General features: G+C 32.0%; 1 protein-coding gene across 5 annotated transcripts in view; it reads left to right on the forward strand.

Moving 5' to 3' along the window:
• The window catches only part of PCDH11X (protocadherin 11 X-linked), an 800,197-nt gene that overhangs the window by 647,851 nt on the left and 128,482 nt on the right, over positions 1-23,864 (forward strand). For 3 of the 5 annotated variants that reach the window (XM_074323530.2, XM_074323533.2, XM_074323535.2), the window contains one exon: positions 23,188-23,211. The exons of the other annotated variants lie outside the window; for them this stretch is intronic. In XM_074323530.2, coding sequence (XP_074179631.1) covers positions 23,188-23,211 — 24 coding nt within the window. The remainder of the gene's footprint in view (positions 1-23,187; positions 23,212-23,864) is intronic. 5 annotated transcript variants of the gene reach the window in all.

Genomic DNA, 23,864 nt, shown 5'->3' on the forward strand with positions numbered 1-23,864 from the left:
TATGTATGTTTTATATTATGGTGCAAGATCAACATCAATAATAGAACTTAGAAATGGGTGATTAGCAAAATACTAAGTTAAGATTCTTTTCAGAAGTCTAGTTGAAGATAATTACATAATGATATTAATAAAATCCCATAGCTTTTCTACAAGTGCCAGTAAAATTTTATAATCTAAGCTCGGGTGGATCCCTACTAAGAAAATCCACATATCTGAAAGATAAAATTAAATTGGGAAAGTCAGATACTGATAATAAAGAATAAATTACCTTACTTAAGATAAATATGTAATTGACCTTAGTAATAATGATATAAACATGAACTCTAATTAATTTGTTAATTGTCCGTGTGTGCCCTCGCTTCTCTCTTTAAACTTAGCATCTGCTCATTAATTAACTGCACTGGCTTTGTTAATTGTATCATGCATTCTGGCAATGTGCTATTATTGCCTTTGAGGCTTTTAAAGAAGCAAAAGAGATTTCTCACATGGAATGGGCCACAGTTTTAAATGGCAACAGAAATATTGCAACAGGTACAAAATTTTTCTTAGGTGGTGGGTACCATATATGATTATCATGTACGCATACAGAAAATATTCCTGTAAGAGAGAAATTGTAACTTAGAATTAGTCTGAAACAACTGAAAGGTGGAAAAGGACCCTGCTGTAAGCTTTGATTAAGGTATAGCTTGTAGAAAGAAAGATGAAAAAGGTAATAATGTTACAGGTACAGATAGCAGTTTGGATAGAAGTATGATTTAGGTGTATTGGAAACAATAAGGGAATCAATGCTAAGTAATGGAAGATAAGATTGAATAGAAAGCTGGGTGTCAACTAAATGACAGACTATGTGGTTTGAAGTTAATCTGATAGGTAGTAAGACATACGTAAGAAAAGGCAACATTTTAGAGTCTATACAAATTTAGTCTCGTAAGGAAATTTAGAGGTCCTATATTCTGTCTTCATACTCATGCAAGCAACATAATCTGTACATCATCATTTTTATTATCCTTCATTAATGAGAAAACCAGTAAAATGACATCCTGAAAGATTCTTTTCATTGACTTAAAAATTGTATGAATGCATACTTTAGAAAGTATGACAAGGGGATCAAATATATGGTGATGGAAGGAGAACTGACTCTGGGTGGTGAACACACAATGGGATTTATAGATGATGTAATACAGAATTGTACACCTGAAATCTATGTAACTTTACTAACAATTGTCACCCCAATAAACTTCAATTAAAAAAAAAAAAGAAAATATGACATACATTATAACAAAAAAGTTACCTGAGTCTGTTGCTTTTACCCAATGCAGTTGTCAGTTAGGGGAATTGATGATTTTTCTTCACTTAACTTTTAAAATGTAAATTATGCTTCAACCATTCATTGAGGAAAACCTGATGTACTTGAGCATATATGTCATGACACTGCAAGAAGAAATATATGGGTTACCTATTTTTTTGCATCAACTAGTGCTGACAGCTGCAGCTCTAAGCACTTTCCTCGTCCTCCGAACTTATTCAGCCACAGCGCTGGCATGTGATGTCTCACAATGAAGAGCTAGGCAGTCATTGATTCCTGAAATAATGTCAAACACTAGTCTTACTCCAGGTGAATAGGGGTTAATGTGGGAAACGGGGGTTTCATGGTAAAATAAATCCTAGGCATGTGGATATATTTGATTAAACAAAGCTAAACAAGAAAAAAAAAATACATGGTTTAAAGATACATGCTATTTATTCATTCCTTGACGCATTTTAAACATTTTTATTTTATTTTTATGATAACAAAACACACAGAAGAAAACTGGACTTTCAATGACTATCAGACTGTGCATAAATATATAATCTAGGTCTTATTTGGGCTTCATAAGTGCTATTGTGGATTAATAACATTTGCATAATTAAACTGAGGTTATAAACTGTCATAAAAATGAAGAAGGAAAGAGGAGTGTCTCTAAGATCACACCTCTGAAGGTAATAACACCAAATGGGCTACGATAATGAAAATAATTTAGCTCTTTAACTGCCCCAGAGATCACCTTAAATTGTGACCATTTACATTACATTGAAACAAGATACCAGAGTTTAAAAGGACACAAAATGTGACCTAAATCTGAAAGAGTATAGACAGACTACATACAGAATCAAAACCACAAGGTCTTCCTCCATATGATATAAATAAATAAATAAATTCATTAACTAAAACAGCTTTTCTGAATGGTTAATCAAATCACCTTGCACCTGCTGTGTTTCCTCGAAAATGAGAACGAGCCGGACAATCAGCTCTAATGCATCTTTTGGTGCAAAAATTAATATAAAACCCAGTCTTATTTTGCTATAATATAAGACTGGTTCTTTAATATGATACGATGTGATGTGATGTGATATGATATGATATGATATGATATGATATGATGATATGATACTGGGTCTTATATTAATTTTTACTCCAAAAGATGCATTAGAGCTGATCGTCTGGCTAGGTCTTATTTTCAGGAAAACAGGGTAGTACTAAAACCATTATAGTTTAGAAGCATGTATTTGGGAAAGTATGAAAAAAGTACCTACGTTTATAAATAAAAACGTGTTAAAAGATTTTTCTTGTCTATATTTAAAGACCCATGCTGTTTAAATAACCATCCCTTGAAGTATTTTAAACAGATGCTTTGTGAACTTCTTGGGAGTTCAGGTTTAGGTATGTAAAAAGATATCAACATACAAATTCAGCTCTCTCTCGTTCTCTCTTTTTCTCGTTCACTCTCTCCCTCCTTCCTTTCTCCCTTCTTCCCTCCTTCTCCTTTTCTTTGCATCTACTTATGCATTAGAGACAGTTTAAGCAAAATCATTCTGGATAGAACACTATAATCACACGCTTTGGAAGACTAAAGACTTTTTTCAAACAATAAGCCAAAAAATGTTGTACATTATAGGATACACTGTATAAGCATGGAATCTAAAGTGTTACCTTTAGATAAAGAAGATGTGGTACATACACTGGAATATTACTGGGACATACGAAAAGATGAAATAGTGCCATGTGCTACAACGTGGGTAGATCTTGAGATTATCATGCTAAGCAAAATAAGTCAGACAGAAAAATTGTAGAACCATGTAACTTCACTCACATGTCGATATAAAACTGAAAGCAACAAATGAACAAGACAAACAAACAAAGAAACAAAAACTCATAAACACAGACAACAGTGGATACCAGAAGGTAAGAGGGAAGGGGAGATGGTAGAAGAGGGTAAATGGGGTTAAATATATGGTGATGAAAGGAGAACTGACTCTGGGTGGAGCACACCATGCAATATATAGATGATGTGTTATAGAATTGTACACTTGAAATTTATATAATTTTACTAACCAATGTCCCCCCAATAAATGTAATATATAAAAAAATAAATCTATTTTCTATTTCAACATGTGATAAAATGAACACATTTTAGTTTAAAAATGATATAAATATCACCAAATTACAGCACCGATTGAATGATGCCAAAAATAACATTTGCAACAAAGAAGTAGGGCCATGTACTTTCGACCAAAAGTTACAAGCTTATAAGTATTAGGTCACATGAAACAGAAGAGCTTTGATATCATCCCTTTATCACAGGGAGACTTAGAGTTTTGGGTACCACGAGTTATCAGGATTGTTTACAACAACCGACAAACTAACATTTGGAGTAGAGCAAGAAAACAATCAGGGTGAGAAAACATAACACATGAGAAAAGTTTAAAGGAATTGGGAGAAAGAAAGTCTGAAAAGTGATTTTCAAACTATTCTCAAGCATTGTAATTACTTTGTGAAAATAGAGTATTTGAAGATCAAGTGCTCTTTATTTTCATGAATTTAGCAAAAGACATTGAATTAAATTATAATTAGAGATTATGCTAGCTCTAAAGAACAGTTTCCTTATGGTAAGGCAGACCATTAGATAAAGTGTCTCTGGGAAATTATGGAATCACCTTTCTTGAATATAATTAAGCATAAGACTTGAAGCACTGTCACAAATAACTAAAATTCAGTTTTGTAATGAACTAGCAGACTGGATTAGAAGAATTATTATTTTGTCCCTACCTCTTGGTTCAATGATAATCCTGAAGGAATGAAACATGTTATCAAACGCCTTCAACACCATTGAAGTTCGTAATTTAACATCATTTTTTTGTCATGGCTCAACATTTCACCAAAGCCAGGTACGATCTTAAAATCCATATAATTACTTAATAACACTTGGATTTTAATCTTTGAAAATCGTCCTCAAGGGATCATAAAGCAGAATTAACAAAAGAAAGAACAAGGAAGAATACTTTTTACTTCTTAAATATCACCCAGAATTTGACTCTGGATCAATTTCAGCCTTTTGTCTCCTATGTAGTGTGCCAATCATGTGTTTTTTCCAGATTAAGTAGACCCAGGAGTAAGGAAATGCAAACTGGAAAATTATATAAAATTGCCTTGAATTTATCATATGTAATTTCCCGTATCATTTAAATGAGAACTAAAGAGTATGCACTGATAGGCCAAAAGAGTTGTGGAAAGAGGAGAAGCAGGATTTAATTAACCATTCTTAATTTGAGAATTTTGAAAGATAAAATTTTGTACAGAGTATATGTAACTATTGGCGTAGGTAGTTCATTTTCAGTAACTTCTTAGAGCCTGAATTTCATTTTTCATTAGCTGGCAAAAGTATTACATTTAAAAATATATAGCAACAGATTTTCATATCCTTTAAGAATGACTCACATTTTCATTTGCAGATGGCTTTGCATCCTGAGGTAAACGTCACATAAATGTTATGTAGCATATCAGGCTTTTCTAAACTCCCCTTCAAATAAAACAGAAGTCATTACTTCTATTTGGCAAGATTCACAAATATGTGTTTGACATTCATTAACTAAACTGATTGAGAACAGAAAGTTCAGCAGAGCCATACTCTGAATTTTTTGCTTATTTGTGATGCACTACAATCATTAACCTACAAGTAGGGTGCATAATTTTCTTTTAGAGAAGAATCTTAGCAAGTAGCCTAGGTATTTTATTTAGACATTTCATAGGTAGATAGTATGAACAGAAAATTATAGTCAACTAAACAGAATCAGGGCAAAGCAGATATTTTAAAAGTACAAATACATTTTTTAAATTAAAGTTTATGGGGGTGACAATTGTTAGTAAAGTTACATAGATTTCAGGTGTGGAATTCTGTATTACATCATCTATAAATCCCATTGTGTGTTCACCACCCAGAGTCAGTTCTCCTTCCATTGCCATATATTTGATCCCCTTTACCCTCATCTATCACCCTCCTCCCCCCTTACCCTCTGGTAACCACTCAACTATCGTCTGTGTCTATGAGTTTTAGTTCCTCATTTGTTTGTCTTGTTCTTTTGTTGTTTTTGGTTTATATACCACATATCAGTGAAATCATATGGTTCTCTGCTTTTTCTGCCTGATTTGTTTTGCTTGGCATTATACTCTCAAGATCCATCCATGTTGTCACAAATGGTCCTATTTCATCTTTCCTTACTGCCGAATAGTATTCCATTGTGTATATATGCCACAACTTCTTTATCCATTTGTCTATCGAAGGAAGTTTTGGTTGTTTCCAAGTCTTGGCCACCGTAAATAAAGTTGCAATGAACTTTGGAGGACACTTGTCTTTATGTATAAATATTTTCAGATTTTTGTGGTAGATACCCAGGAGACAGATTGCTGGGTCATATGGTAATTCAATTCGTAATTTAGTACAAACACTTTCTAGTAGACTTCTAATGTAATAGCTCCAGTCTTCTCTACCACATATTTTAGTAAACTATTCAATGAAACTTTTTTGTTTCATTCCATACCATTCTCAGACAGCTATTCTCATGAGCAGTAGAAGATAAGGAAGGGGTAAGAAGCAAGAAAATGAGAAACTGGGTCTGTGGTCAACCTGCTGATTCAAAAATTCATCCCTCATATCAGAGTATGAAATCTTTTAATACTGAAGTGAACATTTAAAATAATATACACTCCATTGTACAAATGTGGAAATTGGTATTGAAGGATAGATTACTTGCACAACGTTACACAAAAATGTAATGATACCACAAGGGTTAAAACCCAGAGTCTCAGAATTATATTTGAATTGTACATGAGAGCTCAATTTGCCTTGTTCTTTGCCCATTCTGCCAGTAAATGTTCTGTTGGCTTATTGTTATGCATTGATGAACCCACAAAGGGTTCAAGAGTCACAAACTTCTTTGTTTGAATCTCAGTTCTGCCCTTTACCTTCTTGTTTGAACCCCGGTTCCTCTTCTATTAAATAAGAATGCAATAGTATTTATCACAGATAGGTGTTAAAGGAATAAAATGCATGCAAAAAGAGAGTTCTTGGCATGTAGTATGTGCAACAAAACATACGTGTATTGTAATGTTTTTTATTTGGAAATTTATACTTGTGTAAATTTGAAAAATTGCTATTTCATATCACATTGAATAAATAATAACTTATTTATTATAGTGTTCATGAAATAGGAAAGATAAAGTCTATTAAATTATGTCCATTGCAGATCATTGGGAAAATTTTCTTCACGTAAATATGCAGTCATGCACACACACCAAGAATTAAACTACACAGACCAGAAATTAGTGCTAAATGTTATTCATAAGTTTAACAAACATTTAGTTAGAAGTTTTTTTTGTTTATAAGAATATAACCTCATTCTATTCTAATAGGAAACCTTTTAACAGATATAATAAGAGCCAGTAGTAAGATAGTTTATTAAAGAAATCAGATGAATTGTTTAAAAACTGCATATGTACCTTAAATATATTTGCTACATACAGAATTAAAACAAATAAGTATATGTTAATCTTCCATTATTTGATGGAGGGCCTTGGCCTTTTCTCTGAATGTGTGTTCACTGATTAGAGCCATGTATCATCTTTAATATACAAACCACACCCAAAATACCTTGTCTGTGATTTCCAGTTTGGGTTTCCATAAATTGCATTGTGTATTTAAACATTCTTGCAAAGCTTTCCGAGTATAAAATGTTTCTAGAGTTTGATGGTACTTACCCTGAATTTACGCAGTTGTCTTGCCTGGGCAAATTTCTGTGACAGGCCTTGTGCAACAAGTCTTTCTGAAAATTTTAATCTTCTTTGAAGCAATTATTTTTGCTTTCATATTTCATTAGTTAACAGCGATTTTATTTAAAGTGAATAACTTTAATAACAAGAGCAGCTGATATAAACATGTCGATGAACACATACGTAACTTTTCCTAAGCATAAAACTCATTTTGGCAGCAAAAGCGAATGGACATACTGTAAAGTAGCATGCTAATTGGGGGCATTCAGCTTACTAACATCAACAAGTCAATACGTTTTATTCATGGAGAGAATAACAAACTTTGACTAATGAATTGGCTAAGTAGCCATCAGTCAAAAAGTTTTAAAGTTATTAATGTGAATATGCTTGCTAGATCAAAGTAGGGCATCCAATTGTGGTAGATTTCACTACAATTTAGCATGATATTTACAAACCTAAACTGAAATTTTGATGAAAAGACAAGAAATATATTTCATCATTCTAATATCTCAAGGAGTTATTTTGCAGTCTGCATATATCCTTCATAGTTACTTGACTGCTACGTGACAGCAGCACCAGACTTTAATCACAGATACAAGTTTTTGAATGACAAAAGTACAGAGAAATGGTTTTTAACATAGTTAAAATCAGTGCATTTCACATTTTCATGTGCAGATGTATTACTTTTTAGTGAATATTCTTTTTCAGTAAAGCTTTATTATATATATATATATATATATATATATATATATATATATATATATATATATATATATATATATAACCACAATAAAAAAATAGGCAAAAATATCTTAATGCGTTGTTCCATTGCAAGCCAATATTGTTTACTGTCAAATGGAGACTGGAGTGGTTTTTTTGTAAAGTTATCCAGTGGATTCTATGTGTGTGATCTAAAAACTAAACAAAATTTTATATATGTATATACACACACACACACACACACACACATATATGTAATAGATTATGATACAATAAAATATTTGGGGTATCTGTATGTCCTCCTTCTTTTACTTTTATATTCTTACTCTCTTCTGCCCTTCTTTTACAAGTTCCCTTACATACTTAGAGAATGACCCATATAGAATTATAATTATGTTGCACATTTATGGATATGTCAATATTTATAATAGTATTTGAGGTACACAATTTCCTCTCCTAAATCTATCTTATAAATGTGACCGGTAATGATACATCTTATGCAGTATTAAATATTAATTTGGGATTACACATTAATGATATAGACCAAGTGACTTCCTTGATTGCTAAGTCAATGTAAACTAGTGAAAGGACTTAGTTTTCTTGCTGTGTAGTAAACATGTCATCTGTGCTCCCACATCCCACATAACTGCAGTATACAGAAGCAAAAGCAAATATTGCAGTCATGAGTATTCATTCTGATTTTGATCCTAATCAACATTACTTTATGAAAATATAAGAAGGGGAACTCTTGTCTTAATTGTTTGAATTATAAGCGTATTGACTTTGCAAAGTACGTTAAGTCAGTGGAGGTCACATACAAAGTAAGCAATGTAATGGTGGATATTTGAAAAATAGTCAGTTATCTTTTCAAATATAGACGCTTTAAAAATGCTATCAAATTCAAAAGTCATAAAAATGGAATTTATTTTGTTGACAACTATTTAGTCAACAGAATGAAATTCTTTCTCTATTTTATGGTACCACATATAGCACATTTTAGATATTTATTGTCTACTAAATTATTTTTGAATAACTCTTTCTACTGAGACAATCTGTGATTTAGATCCTTTGAAAACCAAAGAAAGCCATTTCTTCTCTTTGAAATCGTGTTTAAAATATTTACATTCTTAAAGGTAAGGCTTGTAAAGTGATTGCAGGTATCTGCAAATCAGGTGAAATTTGTATGTACTCTAGTTTTTTAAACCTTGTAATATTAACAACATTTTAAGTGATAACCATACCTACTTGCTATACACACACACACACACACACACACACACACACACACACACACGGCGAGAGATAGGGAAAGGGAGAGAGAGAGAGAGAGAGAGAGAGAGAGAGAGAGAGAGAGAGAGAGAGAGATTAGCTCTTTGATCATGTTCTAAAATTTAAAGTACTAAAGACAGTTTCATTGAGCTGATGTTCTATGAGATGTATCTGTACTTATATAGAGATAATTTGGATCAATATTCTTTAGAAAAATGCTACCTCATCTCTAAAAATGCCCATTTTAGAGTGACTCACTGAAGTTAAACTGGAGATTATATATATATATATATATATATATATATATATATATATATATATATATAGAGAGAGAGAGAGAGAGAGAGAGAGAGAGAGAGAGAGAGAGAGAGTTTTTTTTTAAGAATGTAAGTGCCATGTTCTTTTTTTATCAAAGAATTCTCAATACATAGCAATACATGAAACATAATAAATGATAAATATTTTTGGTTCGATGGATGTCAGAGATGCTTTATTTGGTATTTCAGATTTGGGAATTCTGTCCAAATAAAGCAGAGTTGGCATGAAGTATTCTTTCTTCTTTTAAGATTACAAAGCATGATGGCTGTAAGGTTCCAGAGCTCTTATTGGTAGAGAACTCATGATTTTCAAACCAAGGTTGTGATTCAGAAGAATGTCCATTATAACAGAAATGGGTTATATAGAAGTCTGACAAAAAGGCCATATAGAAAATTTGCCTAAAAAGGGTGAGAAACGGTTTAGGTATGGGCATGCATTAAAGACTTTTTTCTTTCATCCTATTGATTGGTTTTGTTCTTTTTCACTGAGTTGGAAGGAGTGTCACAGGGTGATTGTGGCATACTGACACTCAAACATGCAGCTTGTTTTCATTCATTCAACAAATATTTGTCAAATGCTGATTAATGCCAGGCACTATTTTGGGTTATTCTTTGTGTACTTTTTCCCTAAATATACCAGACTACATTAACCTTTAAAAAATTGACCAAAATATTGTGACAGAATTTATTAATAAATGACTATATGTTCCTGCATATATTGTAACTTTCCCCACCCCAGAATATGTTTGGATTTTGATTATACATGGCCTGAAAATAATTTCATCTATGTAAAAGATTTGTTCTGAAAGAATATTTTTGTCAAGAACTCATGCATACTTATTGTTTTTAGGTTTAGTGACACTATTAGTATCACTGCTACATTCTATTATGATTCCTAAAATCTTGATTTAGATTATATAATTAATTGTGAATTATGTCTTCTTTCTAACGCATCTCATTTAAATTATTTGAACTAAAGACAAAGTGATAGCTGGGAATGTTGTGTATCCATTCCCAAAAGTGCCCATTTTCTCAAAATGAAAGGATTTTTTGATAAGTCTTCAGAGTTTATTGAGACTTGTATAATACGGTTTTGTGTTGAAAAAATGTAATAAGACAGTAGCTTTGGCTCTTTTTGATGTTATTCAATTAATTATTTATAATAAATTTAAAAAGATTGAGAAAATAATTATAAATCCATGCATATTTAGTTCAAAACCACATATTAAATTCTTCTTTTTAACATAATCAATCTCTGGGGATAATCTATACTCTAAAAAAAGAAAATCTCTTCTAGTAGGAAAAAAACACTATTCTTAGATCTTATTTAAATCAAGTGATATTTATTATTTAAAATGAGTATGTTTCTTTCTCAAAACTTGAAATCCTGGTATAATACTTCAAATGATAGGGAAAAGATCAGAATAAGTGATTGCTATTTTTGGAACCACACAATGTGGTTTTGGTATTTCATTTAATTATACAATTTTCCTTGAATTTTTACAAATGAAAGTACATGTAGAATTTGAAATGAATTCTGTGTTAAAAAAATAGCACAGAATCACTTTTGGAATTTTTTCAGTGAGTTGTGACTATGCGAAATGAATGAACACTGGTAATTTCTCTGCATTATCTATTACATGCATAGAAACAGAATAAGAAAGTATTGCTACTTAGGGATCAGGTGATCCAGGGACCTGCCTAGAGCACTGTAATTGTTTCTTCTTACACATCCTGTGTCATAATGTTTCATCTGTGCACAATGAGCAATAGAGGAGTAGGTAGGTAGGACTGGCATACCTTTTAAATAAAAGCCATGGTTGGTCATGGTTTAGATTCTCTTGGGCTAAATTTTAGTCAGATTCTTAGCAATATTAATCTGCATAGTTGACCTAATTTGTATACCAGTCCCCCGATTTGGCTGGCAGAAACATTATAATTTTCTTTTTTAAGAAATTTAGCTAAGTAAAGGGAGAGATTAATACTTAGGAATTCAGGCAAATACAGAATCGAGTTTATACTGTATGAAAGATTTATATATCCTTCCTTATTATGCAAAAATTAGATCTTCAGTAATATTTTATCTCTTAATGATATGTTCTCCTTTTGCAAATACCAAAAATATAATATTTATATTTTAAGTATCCAAAGAGCCATTATTTTGAATCTGTGTCTTCTAATCACAAAGGGCAGATGATTTCTAAGGCAGATAGCATTTGGTTTATTCAAAAATTCTTTTAACATGTCTTGTGCAGTCAGTTAATCTGTCAGACTGGTAATATAAGTCCTTCACACTTCTTTTTTTCCTGTGCATACAAACTTTTATCCAGTTTGAAATAGCTTGCTTCTACTTTTCATTTCCTCTTCATGTTTGTGGCACTGTCTTTTATTCTTTGTTCTTTGCTGACATAAAATATTTATCAACATATCATCTAGTAAAATGATTGGTTCACAGTAGATATCCAATGTTTTACCACGTGGAAAATGTCTCTTTTTGTTTATTCCTAAAATCTCTAGCCAGATTTCCATATGACAGGTTTATCCATTGATATTTAAAATATAAAACTAAATAATTCTATAGATAGCAATTATGAATGGATATTGCCATTAAACACTAGATTTTAAAATTATTTAGAATGAAACTGAAAAAAAAAAACATCTTTCAATGTCAAGCAAATATAGATTGGCATTTTATTTCATTCTTTTAATTGTTCTAATGGAAAAATAAATCTTCCAATACATCTACTTTTCTTTTTTTCTTCAATACAATGTCTCACAGCCTGAGACTTTTTTTAAAATGGTCTATTGTTTCAATGCTAACTCCTTTCCCAAATGTTAAAATACAACACATAAATAACAAGTTAATTACAAGAATGAAAAATTCTACCCATGCTTATGTTTGCACTCTGTCAAAAAAGTCCCAACAGAATATATATTAGAAAGAGTATAAAACAGTCAATAAAAAGCCTTCAATTATTTTAAATAACCAGCTTGATACTACAATTCAACCAGCATTAATTCACTGTGATTACAAGAAATCACATGTTCAGCAGGTGCTAATATAGTGTATGAGTAGATGAAAACATATTCATAAAGAGAATCATCAAGTCAGATTGCACTTCCAACACCATACTTTTTTCTTTCACTCATCTTATCTGTTTAAATATGTGTTATGTAAATACTAAGATATGCATCATAAAAATAATCAATTTATTTGGAACTTTCTATATAGTCCATATAGATAAATCTCTCTAAATTAATGAATTGGGAGAAATACTATCAATAAATAATGTTCACTATCTTTCTCATTTTATAGAGAATTTTAAAATAAAATTAATAGAACATTACTTTGAAGAACTATACAATATTTATGACAGTGAAAGATAGAATTTTAATGAAATTAGCTCATCTTTCTTATGGATATTTTAAAATCATGCTTTTATGTATAAAAATCTATCAACCTCTGCTCAAAATGGAATTAAAGCAGATGTCTTTGAAAAGGTAATTACATGATCTATCTTCTTTCTGTTTTTTTATCATATATACTACATGTGATATAAAAATATGTTTATAATATGAATATAGATGTGCATATAATATAAATATAACACTTTCTCCAATGAAGTATCTTTGGCCAAACTATACCCTAAGCAGTGTGCAGAGCCTAATATATTTTAGCAAGGCATCTATTCATGCACAAGGACAAAATACTCTGTGGAATTTGCAAAATTGATTTCCACTAATGAAATAATAACTTCCAGTGTTTGAGTAAAAGTCATTTCCTGATATCATGTCCACTTATGCTATACAGAGATTTTAATTACTTACTGTTCTCTTTATACTAAAGCAGACTTTTTAATTAGTTTGTTATAGAGCAAACAGGTTGGTGAAAATGTGAGGGAAATATTTCAAATGGTTCTTACTTTAAAAATTAACTTCTTTTTAAAGAAAGTTATATTATAATGCATGTCTATAGATATAATTGAGGTTTATCTCTGTTATTTTTCTATGTACACAACTCATATAGGTTTGTTGACAAGACAGCCAAGGCTTCTAAAATTAGATAAAGAGATTAAAATAAAATCATATTAAATTTCACAATAAAGAGATTAAAAACTTAAATTCTTTAGTAGTGTACAGATTATACACTATTACATTGGAGGTATGTATTTTGCCTGCATTAAATCAAGCAAGAGGACATGTTTTAAAAATCAATTTATCTATGGACCCAAAGAGCAGAGACTCCACCCAGTCTTGTTTTAAAATGGTCTTAATTTAGAATTCATCCACTCAAGAACAGATTGAGTGTTAAAAGGTGTGAAATGTTTGAGAGCTGCAATTGTTTCAAACATTTTGGATAGCTTAAAGGCAAATTTGAGAAATATTGATTTTTTTTTTTCCCAAACTGAAAAAAAAAAAAAAAAGATCAGGCTCTCAAGCTTTTGCTTTTGGAATCTCAAAATCATTTCTATGTATATATTATCAGAACTGCTTCATACATCTCTTTAAGTAGTGTAACCAGGGCCTTCGTAGGAACTTTCAATGGACTATGAAACCCAATTCCCACTTTCGCTTTCAGAAAAGTTCAGTCCTTAATGCTTCACTTTTCTTGAGTTCTTTTTTGGGAGTCAGCATAATTCTTAAAAGAAGGATCTTCTCCTTTAAATAACTAAGCTAAACCAGGAGGATTTCAAATGAATATCTGTACCTTTTAGAACAATTTTACAATGTGACTAAAGAAGCCAATTATTTGGAGAAAAATAGGTGACAAAATAATTTGTTCACATGAGTTTTTTTCCTCTAAGGAATCCAGTCCTGTATATCTCAAAATTTTTCTTCTCTTGATTGTAACTGTCAAAAGGAATTATGATTGGGTAGATTCACTCCATATGGTTCTGAACCATTTAAAACTTTAATGACAGAATATGAGATAAAAACTTTTTTGCCATAAATCTTTAGGAAAAGGAGGAAATGCATTCCATTTCTCTTTAGGACCAAGATAAATTACAAATTAATGTTTTTAATAGGCGTTATAATTTTTTTGGGTTTATCAAACCAAGATTTTAATTCTTAAAGTATGCATTTCTTTTGTTCTTCCCTTGTCAACTGGTATGTACATGAAGAGGTAAATTACATTTAATATTCATCTAAGTTGGAATTTCCCAAAAATATATTCTGAAAACACTGATCAGCTTCTAGTCAAGATGGTGATTAGGTAAATGTTGTCTCCTCTCACAACCACATCAAAATTACAACTAAATTATATTAGGTTGTTGCAAAAGTAATTGCAGTTTTTGCAATTATTTTTAACCTTTTAAACCACAATTACTTTTGCACCGACCTAATAGAGCAAAAATCATTGAGAATTGCCTGAAGTCTGGATGAACAGAAGTCCTATAACTAAGGACATACAGAAGAAACTACATGGAAACTTATGGGAAGGGTGGGGATGTGGAATGGGCTGGTCCCAGCCAAGTGTGGCACTTAAAAATCAGGAAGGATATCTCAGCTGTGGAGATCCTTCCCAAGGAGTGAGTGTTCCCAGCCCCACACCAGGCTCCCTAGCCCAGGGATTCAGTGCCAGGAAAAGAAGTCCTCACAACTTCTGAATGTGGAGGCCAGCTGGAGTCCCAGGCATTCCTCTTAAAGTGGCCCACACATGGACATACTCACTTGCTCTGAGATCCAGCACTGGGGCAGCAGCTCGAAAGGCACCAGGGACATACAGGGAATATCTGAATTACCTGGCTTTGGGATGAGCCTGGAGGGGCAGCTTTCTCCCAGATAGAAGTGCTAGAAGAAACCATTGTTCCTTTCTTGAGTCCTTGCCCCATCTGAGTCTCCATCCACTTGACTAACGCCATTTGCCATGTCCTGGTGATTCCCTATGAACCAGACCCACCCAACTTGCAGGCCTACTCAAACCTCTTCCAGTGGCTTTTCCATACAAATGGCCTGTCTTGACATTGCTTCAGGCTTTCTTGAAATCTCTCAAAGGTTCATAACCCCAAACAACCAGCATCTGGCCGCAGCATGCCTCATACTTCTTATTAAGCAGCTCTATGACTGGTACTAGGAGAACCAGCTTCAGTTTGAAGCTTAGCCTCTGCCAGGCATCTCCAAGCATGGCACAAGTGGCAACCATCTGCAGATCACTTTTTAGCCCATACCAAGTGACCCTGGGCAGGGCACAGGCAGCAGCTGAGCTTGGACTTTATCAGAGCCCCTCTCAGGATGCTCCAGAACCAACTCACTGGGTGGCCAGCTTTAGACTATACCAATGCACCACCCAACCACCATCACAAATAACACACCCAAAGGGCAGACTGGGCAGGTACCAAAGCCCTGATAAAGCTAATCCTGATCTGTAGGGTCAGTCCCTGCACAACAGCTCCTCCACTGTAGTCACAGACAGTCCTCACAACCAATCAGCCTGAAGATCAGTCCTCCCCATTGACATCTAAACATCAATTAAGGCTCAACTGCAATAGGAGGGCACACATAACCCACACAAGGGCCACACCTGGAACACCCAGCTCTGATAACCAGGGAGACTGCAATACTGGGTCCCGCAGGACACCTACTATGTAAGGCCACTCTACTAAGACCAGGATACATAGAAACTCTACCTAACACATAGAAACAAAAACAGGCAGCCAAAACAGGGAGACAAGCATGCCCCAAATGAAAGAACCGAACAAAACTCCAGAAAAAGAACAAAGTAAAGACAAACTATCTACCATAGGTAGAGTTTAAAACACTGGTTATGAGGATGCCCAATGATCTCAGTGAGAACTACAACAAAGATAGGATAGGAAACATAAAAATGGAGATAGCATTCATAAAAAAGAGCCAGTCAGATATAAAGAATACAATAACTGAAATAAAGAATACATTAGAGGGAATCAACAGTAGATTAAATGAAGCAGAGTACCAAATCTGTGATTTAGAAGTTGAGGTAGTAGAAAAACCCAACTAGAACAGGAAAAAGATAAAGGAATCCAAAAAAATGAGGACAATTTAAGGGGCATCTGGGATAACATCAAGTACAACAACATTCTTGTTATAGGGGTACTAGGAGGAAAAGAGAGAGAACAAGGAATTGAAAATCTATTTGAAGAAATAGTGATGGAAAACTTCCCTAACCGGTTGAAGGAAATAGACTTACAAGCCCAGGAAGCACATAGCTTCACAAACCAGATGAACCCGAAGAGGCCCACACCAAGACAGATCATAATCAAAATGTCGAAGGTTAAAGACAAAAAGAGAATCTCAAAAGCAGCAAAAGTAAAGCAGTTAGTTACCTACAGCCATCTGCACAGCACTTTGTAGCTCGTACATGTGGCCACAGGCAGCGGTTGACCTGGGCCTATACCAGAGCTCCTCCCGAGAGGCCCCAGAAGCAACATATCCAACACTTATACCAGAGCTCCCATAAGGCTGTCAGCTGATGTCTCAACATAAACTTTTCAAGCCGGAAGGGATTGCCCCAAAATATTCAGTGATGAAAAGCAAGGACTTAAAACCAAGATTACTCTATCCAGCAAATCTATCATTTAGAATCAAAGGTCAGATTAAGAGCTTCCCAGACAAGAAAAAGCTAAAGGAGTTCCTCAGCACTAAACCAGTATTATAAGAATGACAAGAATGGTTAAAGGGACTTCTTTAAGAAGAAAAAGAAAATAAAAAGATCCAAAATATGGATAATAAAATGGCTATAACTACATATCTATTAACAATTACTTCAAATGTAAATGGATTAAATATTCCAATCAAAAGACAGAGGGTGGCTGAATGGATAAAAAGACAAAACTCTTACATATTTTGCCTACAAGAGACTCATTCCAGACCAAAAGACAAACACAGACTGAAAGTAAAGGGATGAAATAAGATATTTCATGAAAATGGAAAGATGCAAACAAAACAAAGTTGAAGTAGCATTGTTTATAACAGAGAAAATGAACATTAAAACAAAAGCTATATCAAGAGAAAAAGAAGGACCCAGTAATTGCACTTCTGGGTATATAGCTGAAGAAACCCACAACGCTACTTCAAAGGGACTTATACATCCATATGTTCATTTTGGCATTATTTACAGTAGCCAAGATATTGAGGCAACCTGGGTATCCATCAATGGATGAATGGATAAAGAAGAGGTGGTATATGTAGTATACAGTGGAATATTACTCAGCCATAAAAACGAACGAAATCTTGCCATTTGCAACAACATGGATCGACCTAGAGGGTATTTTGCTGAGTGGAGTAAATCAGACAGAGAAAGAAATCAAATGCCATATGATTTCACTTACATGTGGAATCTAAAGAACAAAATAAGCAAATAGACAAAACAGAAGCAAACCATAGATACAGAGAACATTTTGATGGTTGCCAGAATGGAGGGGGGTTAGGGGATGGATAAAAAAGATGAAGGGATTAAGAAGTATAAATTGCTAGTTACAAAATAGTCATGGGGATGTAAAGTATAGCACAAGGAATACAGTCAATAATGTTGTAATACCTATGTATGGTGTCAGAGGGGTACTAGGATTATCGGGTGATGAGTTCATAAGTTATGTAAATATGTAATCACTATGTTGTACACCTGAAACTAGTAAGATTTTTTATGTCAATTGTAATTGAGAAATTTAAAAAATATATTTAAAAAATTAAAATAATAGCACTGAGTTTTTGATACTCCATGCAATAAATGTTTGCCTTGGGCAAATACGTTTGAGTACACATATTGTTTTCATCTCTTGGAAATTATCAATAAACAGTAGCATTTCATAATGTGTGAGTTTTTTGGTAGAGAAAACATGAATTCTAATTCTACTTCTTCCTCTATCTAGTTGTGTGTATCTTACACAAATAATTTCATTTCTTTTTACTTTTTAAATTTAGTTTTTAGATATAAGTGACATATAACACTGGAAATTTAAGGTGTACAATGTGTTAATTTGATACATTTATACATTGTAATATGATTACCATTGTAGCTTTAACTAACACCTGTATCACGTCCCAGTTATCATTTCTCTTTTGAGGTGAGAACATTTATGATGTAGTCTTTTAGCATTTTTGAGTATGTAATACAATATTGTTGTGTATAATCAGTAGGCAGTGTTTTCGATCTCTAGAAGTTATTCATCTTCTAGTTGCAAGTTTGTACCCATTAAGTCACCGCATTTCTTGATCTTATTTCCTCATATGTATATTGAAGATGTTGAATCAAATGACTAAGGGCTCTGGTCCTTGGCCTGTGAACCTGTTTTATTCTAGATAAAATTTAAGTTGTACTTCTTTGCTCTTTGAAGTGCTTGAACTCTGTCAATATATATTACATATATACATATACATACATATACATACATATATATATATATATATATATATATATATATATATATATATATATATATATATATGTTTGAAAATACTATCGGTTGTGGTGGTCCCAAAGATATCACTTTAGGAAAAGAGTAGAGAAGGTAGCCAATACCTTATGGATTAGAACGATTTTGTGATGAATAGGAAAAATTAGCTAATTTCAGAAATTTAACATCAAACTCTGGGCCATAGAGTAACATTGATTAGAAAATGGTAATTTTGTGTATTTTAATGACAATATTTCATTCTGATTTTTAAGTTTTTAGTTACCTCTATAATAAAGCCAACACTATGACTTTAGTTGCCAATTTTTAAATGAGTATTTTTTATCCAATAGTAAACTTTTTATAGAAACTCAGAACCCAGAGAGATATGGATGGAAATTTTAATATACAGAGATGAGAAGTTCATTTTATGTTTGCAATATTGCTTTCACTCTAAATAAGATGCTCATTATATTAATCACCTTGCAGCTTTTGCATTTGTAGCCTCAACCTTTCATACAATTTGAACAGAACATTTGATTTGAGCTTCACTAGTTTTGTGATTCAGACTCTATGCAATCTACATAAGTACAATAATGCCACAGCTTATTACTTTTGCAATCAACAGGAGATGCGCTGGGGTGATTTGAATTATACATCATGAAGAATTGGATCTTTTTGGCACATCTTGTAGAACGCTTTAAAATTAACATTACTCAAAGAAAACTAGTATCAGAATCTTCAAGTACATTATTTTTTTTTTCAATATACTGATTTTAGAATGTTCTGTAACCTTCAGTGCAAATCCTGTGGGGCTGACATAAGAAAATGAATGAGAAATTTGTTCTCAAAAGTTAGCCCATAATAACTTAGAATATGCGTTAGGCTTTAGGTGAATTGAATCTTGATTTATCAGATTTTTCTCTGTATTAGGAAGCATAATAAACATTGTAATGTACCAAGTTAAGGAGGGGATATAGATGATGCACAGCTGAGTTAAGAAGACATAAATGATGTGTTAAATAAATATTTAAATATTTGTGTAACTAATACTTATATAAAACATTATTCTTGAACAGACCCTAGTGACAGATATCTGACAATTTCCAAATGAATGTTTTTAAAAATGTTATTAAATCTTATTTACCCCCCCAATGATGACGTTTTTAATTTCATTAAAGTGACTTTATTATATGACTTTAAAAGTTATACATGATAAAATAACTTCAGTTGTTACCACTTTATGATGTAAATGGCAATTATAGATTGATGCATGACACTTGATCAACAAACATTATGACAACACTATCAATTTTGAGGTGAGATTTTTTTACCTTTAAGTTATTCAAGCATTATCTATTTACCAGTAATTGTTTCACATTTAAGGTGTACAATGTGTTAATTTGATACATTTATATATTGTGATGTGATTACCATTGTAGCTTTAACTAACACCTGTAGCAGATGTTTTTAGTGTGTGTTGAGTACTTAAGTATTTGTGTTAAGATTATAAAGGATATATTAAAACATTTTTGTGTAGAATAATACAACATGTTTTGGTATTGTTCTCATGGTAAATTTTAGCAATTTTATGTGACTTAAATAGGAGCTGCATTCTTTACTGTAAAATATGTGTTTCCTTAATTTCAACTTTGTAGTATAAGAATCTGAGCACTTTCTGTTGTTTTAATTTATTAATTAAAATATTCATTTAGGTTGTAAGTTCAGAAAACAATTAAACAGCTATATTTCAAAGTAAGCACTTATGGAAGCTTAGATTTTTATGTTATTATTGCATTTGTGGAAAAATAATGATACCTGAGCTATTAATTGTGTTTAAATTTATTAATTAATCAATTTAATTTTAGAATACTTAATAACCTGAAAATGATTTTCTTGGTGAAAACAAATTTAACTAGTTAGATATACTTATTTTGCATACTGATAAAATTACATTTTAAGTGATGCATACATGATATACACAGTCATTCATAACATAACATTTGGTTGCATTAATTAGTCAAAAATTTTATTTCAATCATAATGATTCACTTCAACTGTAGCATCTCAAAGGACAAGGACTGTGCTCATTTTGATTTTACAAAAATCTTGAGCAGTGTTGATACTTCAAAAATGTCAAATAATAAACCTTTAATCTTTAAAAAGCAGCTTGAAATTTAGGGATATATTTGGAGATGGACTTTATACTATGAAAACATTCTCATAGCTATAATGAATGTATCTATTAATATCTGTGTTAGCCTAAAATATTACTTTAGAGGGGGGAAAATATTCCCTTTTTTGATCATGTTTCACGTGACGTTTTAAGTGTCTCTCAGAGCCAATTTTGAAAATTTTTATGTGGAATCTGTTTATTGTCCTGAATTTTAAGGAAAATTGATCAGTATTTGGTGGATTAGAAACCAATTTTCTTTTTTCAGCTTGGGAGCTAAAGGTCTCCTGGGATAGGCTTTTAAAAATGAATTTGTTTTCTTTTTTATTGCTGTCATGTCACTTGTTTTGCTTCTTTTATTTGTACCTCCTTATGCTTAAAAATAAGCCTAGACCTATCAAATTCAAATTCATTACTTTCTGACCTTTTCAGTTACCAAATTAGAAAGGATTTGATAACTTAAGATCTAGACTACATGGAAATTGCCAACTTAAAAATGAAATCAAGCACTTTATTGCTTCTCTTTCTAAAGCAGCCTTTCTTTTTCACTCCAGTATATTTGAAAACGCTACATTTAAATATTACAAGAGTTGCTAATTTATTTCAATAATAAATTAGAACATTTTTTGTGTGTGCACGCACATATGCCCTCACGGTTCTTATCATTGAAGTAGGACCATTATTTGAGGGATGGGGGTTATGGAATTTTATTTAGATGATCAATCCTACCCAGAGTGTCTTGTGAAAGCCCTTCTTTTTATACTTCAGCTTGTATTACCAATAAATTATATTGCTTATAGATGAAACACTTTATGATGAAAAGTAAATGTATTATTTGTAGGTCAAAGACACAAAATGTGCAATATTCTCTCATTAATCCTCATCAATGTATAGAAAAATTACTTTCACCTCCATTTTTCTGTCTATCTCTGACCTATTCGTTCTCCCTAAGCATTTCATGTCTTTAGTTTCGTAGTACTCTAATTTTATTCAAAATAAATTTTAAACAAGTTCAAAATGTTTATCTTTAAAGTTTTTATCCTTATATGCATATTATTAAATATGTCAGGAAATCTTTTTTACTGCTGCCTTTACATTTTACAAAGAACAAATCTAAGAGTCTTTTGTGCAGATCAACATATATGCCAGTTTTTATGACCATATAATTGTTTTGTTTAAAAATAGACTTTGCTATTTGTCCTAGACCAAGCATGATCTCACAGTGTTTTGAAGAAAGTCACTTAATGAAATGACTAAATTTATTTATCTGGAAAATAATGATAATGACCTCCAGTCTCTCATATTGTAATTGTGAGAAATAAATGAATTTTTAGTTGTGAAAATAGCTGTATTATAGAAAAAGTATCTTAAGTGGGATAAGAATGCGTACTTCTATTGGGTCATCCTCATGCTAGTGTCTGTTCATTTTTGTTTTTCCCCATTACTTTTGTCCACATCAGATTTGGAGGCAGAGCAACCTGTTAAGTCAAAAACATTTTTTTCTACTTATACTACATTTGCTTTAGGAGGTTCCATGAGAAAAACTGAAATTTCAATGGAGGTCTATACTTTGCTATCATAGAAAATGAAGCTAGAAAAATCTACTGAGTTCTTGCAAAATGTTGAGTTTAACAATGCAGTGCCTTTTGGGAAAGGACCATTCATTACTTCCCAAGAGGCCAGCATATAGCATACGGTCATCTGATTTTAGGAAAACATATTACAGGAGACAGATTTTACAGGCTAACAGTCTTCTACCTCCTTTATCACATTTTTTAAAAGTTTAATTCATTTTTTAATTTCTATTAAAGTTATTGGGGTAACATTGATTAGTAAAATTATATAGGTTTCAAGTATACATTTCTATAATACATCATCTATATATTGCATGGTGTTTTCACCACCCAGACTCAGTTCTCCTTCCATCACTGTATGTTTGACCCCTTCTACCCTCTGGTACCATTAACCTGTTGTCTGTGTCTATGAATTTTTGTTTGTTTGTTTGTCTTGTTCATTTGTTGCTTTTAGTTTATATCCCACATATGAGTAAAGTCATATGGTTCTCGACTTTTTCTGACTGACTTATTTTACTTAGCATGATAATCTCAAGTACCTTATCTATATCAGTTATTACATTCTCTGGAAAATGAACTTGAAAACTATATTGTAATATAATTTACACTTGTTTGCTTAAATTGGTATAATATGTTGGGAATATTTATTGTGTTTAACATTATTAAACTCTCTTTTTAGCTTTCATTCCTGGACTAAAGAAAGGTACAGTAGAAATCAACACAAATCATAACCATGGTGCATGTTTCATTTTAAAATGTATTGCTAATTTGTGTTTGTTTTAAGAACTTTTGGCCTTTTCGCTCTCATAGAACATTACAATTTCAACTGTTTGCTTCAAACACATTTTCAGTATGTTTAAAATGAACTGATATCTAGGAAAGGTATTCAATTGGTTAGATATCTATCTTGTATAACTGGATGCCTTTTCAAGTTATATGTAATTGATCTTGAGAAAGCAAAATTAACATAATCTTATAGTCATTTTTTTAAATTTACAGTGGTTACTTTCAAATCACCTATGGATTTCATTATTCATTTTTCTCCTCTGACATTGTAACCATATTCAGCATTTTATCTGAGAAGGAATTAAAAATATAATTCTACTTTTGTGTATCTTTATTCAAATTTGATCTGTAAATTTTATATGTTGTGTACATGCCTAACAAAATAATCCAAGTTTACATTCTTTGTGAACTTGTAAATAATATGCATTTTCTTTGTCAAATTGTAATATATAGATTACATGTGAATCTATGCTAAGGTCAACAGAAAACAAATTTACTACGGAGTTTAAGCAATCAGTTAAAATGTACATGAATTTATTGTGCTGATAAAGTTTTAAAATGCTGTAGGAT

Source organism: Rhinolophus sinicus, chromosome 18 (genome assembly GCF_057876585.1).
Source record: "Rhinolophus sinicus isolate RSI-liver-muscle chromosome 18, RSI-T2T, whole genome shotgun sequence".
NCBI classification, from domain to species: Eukaryota; Metazoa; Chordata; class Mammalia; order Chiroptera; family Rhinolophidae; genus Rhinolophus; species Rhinolophus sinicus.